The 8,544-nt window shown below is 39.8% G+C and overlaps 1 protein-coding gene across 7 annotated transcripts in view; it reads right to left on the minus strand.

The window, feature by feature from the left end:
- Positions 1-823, minus strand: part of LOC147636617 (auxin efflux carrier component 2-like) — a 37,911-nt gene extending 37,088 nt beyond the window's left edge. For 5 of the 7 annotated variants that reach the window (XR_015266119.1, XR_015266120.1, XR_015266118.1 and 2 more), the window contains exons 1-2: positions 517-823; positions 103-415 (exon numbers count right to left, since the gene is read on the minus strand). Coding sequence is in view for 3 of the 7 variants with exons in the window: in XM_086799814.1 (XP_086655940.1) it covers positions 103-278 (176 nt within the window). In the remaining 4 variants the exon portion in view is untranslated. Of the gene's footprint in view, positions 1-102; positions 429-516 lie in introns of all 7 variants that reach the window. The other 2 variants (XM_086799816.1, XM_086799815.1) reach the window with 2 other exon arrangements.
- Between the last annotated feature and the right edge of the window lie 7,721 nt (positions 824-8,544).

An 8,544-nucleotide genomic window follows, 5' to 3' on the forward strand; every position in this document is an offset into this window, starting at 1 on the left:
GAATAAGCATAGGATTTGAGTACTGTCCTATGCTTGACGACTATCAATATACATAAGATAGCTAAGGCAGATTGCCAACATGGATAACACACACCCACTCACCTGAAGGAGATAAGAGACCACACGAGGCCAACTAAGCTTGAGTATGTATTAGGATTCCGGAGAAGTTTTTGGCCAACCATCTGTAGGATAAGCTTCATCATGACAGGAGTAGGAGGCATCTCTTTAGGGTTTCCAAATCCAGGCATTTTTGGGGAATGTGTTGTTGTAATAGACATGGATGCACTTTGCTGATCTTTATCAAAAGGGGAGTGTGTTTCTTATGGGTACACTGCTCGGCTCCCAAAACTGAAGGCTTCACCCCCATTAAGCGCACGTGGTGGACAGGGTGCCTGATTCAAGGGTTCATGGAGATCTGCTACATAAAACTTCAATGAAGGATACCAGATAATGGTGGGTCATCACATTATACATGCTATCAAACATGAACCAACCAACCCATAAACATTTGGTTACCTCCATTAGGTGTGTGTGGTCGAGAAGGCCGAACATGCATCCTTAATTCCTTCACTTCTTGTACACCTTTGAGTTCTAACTTCTGATAAAGGGGAAGCTGTTGAGCTCCAACAAACATGTGCAGCTCCTTACCAAAGAACAGTAGGTAGCGCAGTTCTGAAAGTGTGCATAGAGAGTAGAGAGAAAGGGCGCCAAAGACAGTGAACAGTACTGTGTCTAGAGAGAGGGGTGTAGAGAGAGAGAGTATGTCTATAGAGGGGCGTAGAGAGAGAAAGTGTGTCGAGAGAGAGAGAGAGAGAGAGCGCGCGCGCGCATATCCACTGAAGTTAAACAGTAAGAGAGAGAGAGAGAGAGAGCGCGCGCGCATATCCACTGAAGTTGAACAGTACTGTGTCTAGAGAGAGGGGTGTAGAGAGAGAGAGTATGTCTATAGAGGGGCGTAGAGAGAGAAAGTGTGTCGAGAGAGAGAGAGAGAGAGAGAGAGAGCGAAGTTGTGAACATCACAATTCATTTGACGGAAAGTGAGACTGAACTAAACCTAATATTTTAGAGAATGAATATGCACCCAGAACCTTTTTAGAGGATTATTTGGACAAGTGTTTGATTGCAGCCACTCTATATGAAGGCTTGCATGCAATCTTTGCTTCTTTTCCTGGAGCAGCCATGACATCATGCAATGTTGCTGGGAGGAGATCTTCTTCGCCAAGCATGATCGTTTCTTCCGGATCAGGGTCTTCTTCACCTGCTTTTGGATGTCCTTCGTGGCCACTGCGCATCATTTCTCGTGCCACCTACATTATGGATGCTCATGCTCCTTGGGTATGTGGCTATGTTTCGTTGTGGCCTGTTATGGCAAGTTATGCCTCTTCCCCTATTTAATCAACGTTGTGTTCGCCTTTCCGTTGTATCTGTTTGGTATCATAGTTCGTACAGTTGTCTTCTGTACAGTTTGTGTGGTCCTCTTCTCTCAAATGGCTCCTAAAAGGAAAGCCATGAATGATATTAGCAACTTTATGTGTGTTGATCGTCGTCCTTCTACTTCGGCTTGTCGTGAAGGATATCCTTCTACTTGGACAGTTCCCAGTGTCCCTTCTCGTCCTTCTGATGGAGTTGTTGCATGCATGCAAAGTCCGTCACCATGACCAGCTCGAATTTCAGATTGCCCTACATCATCTACTATGCCTAGAGAGGTCTCCGTGGGGCCCCGATCACCACTCCACCTGATGGCCCTTCTATAGTCCGTAATCTTCGTGCGGTGAAGCAAACAGCCAGATCCTCCGGTATTGATTTCCCTGATTTATTTTATGTTGTTATTTTGTCGTTTGTTAACTACGTCGTTGATTGGATAGTCTTTCTGTGCAATATGCAATAAAATAAAAGCTGCGTGCAGTTCGTTCTCCACATGTGTGAATTAAAATAACTCCACAAATATGATATTGTATGCGCCATTTCTTTTCGCTATCCAATCAAACACTTGTTTGGCTTTTGGACAAGTGTTTAATTGCAGCCATGGTATATGAAGGCTTGCATGCAATGTTAGTTTCCTTTTCTGGACCTGCCACGATATCATGCAATGTTGCTAATAAAGACTATAAGGCCTTGTATGCTCTATTTCTATCCGCTATCCAGGAAAATAAATTGATGCTTATAGTCTTATATGCTCTGTTTCTTTTTTTTTTTCATATTTCGTCGTTTGCTAATAAGTGTTGTGCACTTTATAACACTATAAAGTCTTTGTCTTATATATAACAGTCTGAAATGTTTGAAATGATGATTTATTTTGATTTAAAAAGAGTTAAATACTACATTTTTGTAAACTACATCAGTCCGGTAATGTTTAAATGATGATATATATTAATTTAAAATTATATTAAATACTGCATTTCTGAAAATTACATGATCCACATATTCGGATAAGAAAAAACCAAAGACATCCGAACCATCGATTCACAAGATACCTAAATTCCCAGCAGAGAAAAAAACACGACTGTTTGAGGTGTATGTGACTATAGGTATAGGGAATGGCAATATTAAATTATCTTCCTGGGAACCCTTAGAAGAATTTGTTAGAATGGAATGCTTTAAAGGCCTTTTTTATTTAAAGGAGGGGGGCACATTGAATCACTTGCACTTTCAAATGGTGGCTAGTTTAATGGCACCATCATTAATTAGCACAGGCAAAACCATAAAGAGATACCTGGGTTGGGATATGTTTAAGGTTTAAGCCGGAGGGAGGCTTGGTCATGTGCAGAGGCCTTCGACGACAGATTAGGATGCACACACTAGAAGGAATGATAGGCTATTGTATGAAGGATTTGCACAAGTCACACTTTAAATTTTTCTCGCACAACATATCAAGCGAGGAAATAACAAGAGGTAGACAGCTATATGCTCTGTATGGCCAAGCAAACTTAAAAAATAAGGTCTGCCTCTCCCTTGTAAAATTATTTGAGAGAGCCTATGTCTATATGGACAACTACATAGCTAATAAACTAGGAGCCTCATTGCAAAGTACACTTTTGAAGATGGTGCGTACAGGTAAATACTACCCGAGTGCTTTATGGATCTCAAGGGGACATGTCAACCTGTAGTTTGTTAGACCCTATCAAAGTTTTGGGGCACATGTGTCAGATAGAAATCCGATAGGCAGGCACAATGGATTCACCTTACAAACATTTGGATGTCCTCTAATAACATTTGCATGTCTAATGACCTTTTGGGATTCGAACCCTGACACAAATGTGTCTACCATGAGGCCTTGCCTACCTAAGCTACAAATAGGCATACAAGCAAACATGCTAACACACAAACATACATACACACTGCTTAGGTGGGCCACACACATGACAAAGGACCACACACATGACCAAGCAATAAAAAATTAAAAAAAAAGATAAAAAAACACACCACATGCACAAAAAAAAACATGGATGCAAGCAAACAACACATGCAAATGACTCTTTTTTATTTTTATTAAAAAGCTAACCTCACAGAACCAAAGATGTCATCGTAGATCCAACCTATATGAGAAAAAAATAATTTCTTACAACATCACCATCAATCAGTGCTTCTTCACCTCCATCACCATTCCCCTCTTCCCCCTTACCATCAATCATAACATCATCATTCACTACCACTCCTAATGCTCTGTAGGTAAAATCTCTGAATAGAGCTCCTCGCATTTAAGTTCCTACATCCATTCACCTTCCACTACCTCCCATGCAACCTCCCTATCATTTAGATGAGGATTTTCACAGTCAACTAAATCAACCTCCCCACGCTTTGTTACAAAGTTATGCAGCACACAACAAGCTATTGCGGCGCTAAAGACATATGGGCATTGACCTCCCTAGGAATACACCACCTACCTTTCAACATTTCGGATGCATTCTCTATGACAACTCTACCCTTGCTAACATGTTGGCGGTGAAATAGTAATTTCTCTTCATGGTATAACCCACCTCTTGCTCTAAAAGCTTTCAATACAAATGCTTTAGCCTTGTAGGCAAAATTTGCAGCGATATATGATCTAATATTCTCACCTTGTATTTGGAGAACTAGCTCTTGCAAGATCACTTTTCCAATCAGCTTATCATACACGGCCGACTCTTTGAAATGTGTTGAATCATGCATGCCACTAGGACCATTGCACACGACACTCCAGAACGTTTTTCTAGAGTCAACTATGCCTTGTAGCAAGACGCTTGGAAAACCATGTCTACAAACATACTAAGCTGGGGTGTCATCTTCATTGGGAAGCCGATGGAATCGGATGTGTGACCTGTCTATTGCACCACACATATTGGGAAAAGACGTCATAGCTTCAAATTCGGTGATGATTCTATTTAGGCAATCGCTGGATGGAATTGTAATGCCATGCTTCACCAACATTCGTTTGGAGCATAGTATTCCCATCATGGCTTTTGTGTACTTTCTAATCACGATGCATCCTATTACAAATATTTCAACAGTCACTCGTGGCTGAGTCCCTATGTGCAAAGCGCCACAAGACAAATCCTTTTAACAAAGTGATGGTAAATACAACTCTATTTGGGACTTCAATAAATGAAAACTATCGTACCCCATACGGTAAAATGTTTGGTACCTATATTGGTTTTCTAACATTGCTTCACGCCACAAGCCTAAATGTAGTTGTTGCCACAATGTTACTTGCCTTGGAAATACCCACCATAGGTGAGGCCCTTAATCAGGGGAATCTATTGCATCCATAGCTAGGATTGCCGCCATGGCAAAGAAAAATAATACCATAAAGGATTGTGGTCTGATCCTCTTCATCTCTTATCCAGGACAGCTAGATCAACATGTTCAACATGAATAAAATTACTTCATTATCCATGCTATGGGCACATTATAAACTACCTCTACCATAAAGTGGCGTCTCTCTCTCTCTCTCTCTCTCTCTCTCTCTCTCTCTCTCTCTCTCTCTCTCTCTCTCTCTCTCTCTCTCTCTCTCTCTACCCTCATTCAGGTAGACAAAAGAAACAATAAAAGGCATTGTACAACTTTGCTTTATCTTAACCAATTGTCAAACACATTACCTGCACACACTACTGAGGTGGAGAGAAATGCATGATCTCCACTATACGAAGTTGAACGTTTGCCATGATTTCCAATCTCTTTATCTCCTCTTCCTATTTGATTTTAAAGAGTCTCTCTTCGAGGTTGATTCTTTTTTCTTCGACTTGCTCCATAGTGATACACTTGAACCCCTCTGGTACAACATGCGAGAATGCTAGTTCTGGGTTCTCTTTTTTTGCTTGTTTGTGCTCCTTCACTTTCTGTCCCTTTAGACCATTGTCATCCTTTACTTCTTGTCTTGTGTATTGCTCTCCAAGACCACGTCATCGTTGTGCCCTTAGGAAGAGGTGTTGGCCTTACATCAGTGTCAATCGCTCCAATAACTCTAGCCATCTTAGGAGTAGTACCCAAGATGGCGTCTAATGCCTAGTAAAATGGCCAGGTAGATGGCACTAAGCCCGTTCTCTCTACAAGTTTTTTCTTCTTTTTATATTGTTTTTTTAGTGTGTCTACTTTGTTTCAAACCTGGTCAATGTTGTAATTTCCTTGAATCTCATGATTGAGGGGCAAACATAAGATTCTCCGAATCTTTCGCCCTAAGACCCACCCTCCTGACATATGTCCACACGTCCTTATAGCATAGTACCAGTTATTAAAAAATCCATCAATAAACACCAACTATTCATAAATCCCTATTCAAGCATTAAGTTTGATATTTGAATCCTCATTGATAAAAATTTGATATGTTCACCATAAAACTAAGGGAAAACTTCCAATTAGCAGCACTGCAACAATAAACCAATTCAGTCCATGGGCATGTACACAAGTTGGTAAGGCATTCAGATCACCTAGTAGGGGTTTGGGTTTGAACCCTAGATATACATCCATACGATTATAATATATCCATACTTAACCATTGCACATATTTACAACAACCAAACATGAGCAAAGAGAACACCATAAAATTTTCTATAAAGAAGGAAAAACACTGATATGTTCACATAAAAACTAAGGGCCAATACCTGCTCGAGTTCTGCAGCCTGTGTGCCAGGATTCAATAGCTTCAATGTCCTCCTTCAGTAGCTTCAATATCGAGGTGTGTCAACGCATGCAAAAGAAAAAGCAAAAAAAAAATAGCACTATGCAGGTTATGCATGCACCTGCTCGAGTTCTACAAATTCAATTTTCAACTTCAATAGGTTCAATCAACGTGTGTCCATGCATGCAAAAGCAAAAGCCAAATAAAAAATGAAACTAGCATTGTGCAGGTTATGCTCGAGTTCTGCAGATTCAATTTCCACCTTTAAGAGGTACAATCGATGTGTGTCCATGTAGGAGAATAGAAAAGCAAACCAATAGCACTGTGCAAGTTACAATCGGGACAATGAAGGTGGACATTGGACAGAATTATCTAGCCATGCACATGTGTGCAAAATAATTAATTTTATATGGTTTAGCCCATTGTACATATATTAGGCAAGGTTTATTTTCGATAAGATACTTTAAAAGCATCAATTTTGGAAAAAGCTATGATATTTATGGCTCCAAGGGCTAAATTTATAAAATATGATTTAAATACCACATGTGGGAGAGAAGCCACACACATTGGGGGGGGGGGAAGGGAGGATTGCACCCAATCTTGTGCTCTTTGATTTTTATGCTCTTGAGTTATGTTGTGATGTCTATGGTTTATTTCCTTTATTAATCAATTTGTGGAATATTCAAAACTCCATGTACCAAAGGTCCTATAGCAATACACAATTATCTTTGAGAATTTACAAAATTTTTGAGCTAATTTCTGACTAAAATGCTTCAAAATTTTATTTTTTTAAAAGATTGAGGAAATATGTTTTAGAGGTAAAAATGCAAGTCTCTAAATAGGCTTTTCCAAAGTTTTTCCCTTTTTTTAGCTCAACTACTTACAGACACTTGTTTTTGGAGTACAAGATGAATTTGTGACTATCATTATCATTGGAATTTACATGCATCCTAAAATACAAAAGCATTCCATTACTAGTGAAATTGCCACTCTAGCTGTCTCCACTATCTTTAGCCTTGCAAGAGCCATTTTGCTCTTCTCATTGTACCCGGTGACATCAAAGTATTCTTCCATTGATTCGATCCACTTCTCCACAGTCTCGCCCAAGTTTTCCCCTTCACCCTTGAAAGGTCCAGGCTGCAAACTATGAAGAGTTTTACGAACATCTAGGTCGAGCTCTTCTTCATTGAGTTGGGGGTTAACATTTCTACCACGACGACCTCAATCCATGTTCCTATCAATACGAAAACTCTTGTTAAGTCTCTTTATTTAAGATTCAATCCGATTTTTGATTCAACTGATTCCGGGGTTCTCTAAATAGGTCGGCTCCCCACAGAATCAAGGGATAAAGATACTCATATAGAACGCATTATCAGTTAATAATTCATTCAGAATATCTCATTCATATATTTAACACAGTAATGGTCCATTAGACTAAATTTTTCCATCTGAACAGTCCTCCATGGGGATTTCAAGTTTTTAGATTTTTAATTTATCATCCCTTAACTTGATCCACTGATCAAAAGTTAACAGTAGTAATCTGGCAGCACAGTCCACTAATCTGATAGTGATTGGCTGAAGTCATTAACTTCATTCTAGCTACTACGAACATTATCACAGGGACTCGTCCCATTCATCCTCATTGCGGTTTCGCTCAGCTTATTACATTTCAACCAATTTTCAGGGATCATCATTTTTCAATCAGAATCCAAATCAACTCATCAGTTCTCAATCAGAATTTAAAAATCATATCAATCACATTCGAATTCATCAACTGGATAGCATTAATGCTTATAATTTCAAGTCTTAGATTTACTCGTATATACTGCCAGTAAAGAGCTGCAGTTATATCCTCGATATATACGGGTAGTCATGGTTCTTAGAACTATAAGGTAAATACCATCATGTCTAGGCCTCAAGCAAGTCAGGGATTCCGTACAATTGCGGTACGTCCATTTGAAGACCCAATTACCAATTTACAAATTTCAATATGAATATCAAATTGTATGAATTTTATCACACAATTACAACCTTTTAGTGCCTCTTGATAAGTTTTTGACATATTTGGCTTCTCGGTTGATCCTCATTAGCCAAATAGCTCTGATACCAACTGTGAGATCCCTCTCCCCGCCGCGTAACAAATTCGGGGTGCTAGCAGCGGAAGTAATACTTCTTGGCGCGGGGCAGGGTCCCACACTCAGGGCCTCGCCCACCACGGATATCCGGACAGGTGACTAATTCCTCGATTCTTCCAAACCGAACTCGGAAAAACTTCTCTTGCCCGGAAAGCACGGACGATTCCACCAGGATAACATCATTTAAAGAAATCATAGTGTTACTGATCATAAACTTCCAAGTATCCAGTTGAATCTTAATTTTTAATCATTCCTTCATCGGAGTATCTATGGCATCATTGGCAACCAGAACGCTACCACCTGTTCACTCAGGGG

Source organism: Cibotium barometz, chromosome 7 (assembly GCF_041138505.1).
Source record: "Cibotium barometz isolate CiBa-2024 chromosome 7, ASM4113850v1, whole genome shotgun sequence".
Lineage (NCBI taxonomy): Eukaryota > Viridiplantae > Streptophyta > Polypodiopsida > Cyatheales > Cibotiaceae > Cibotium > Cibotium barometz.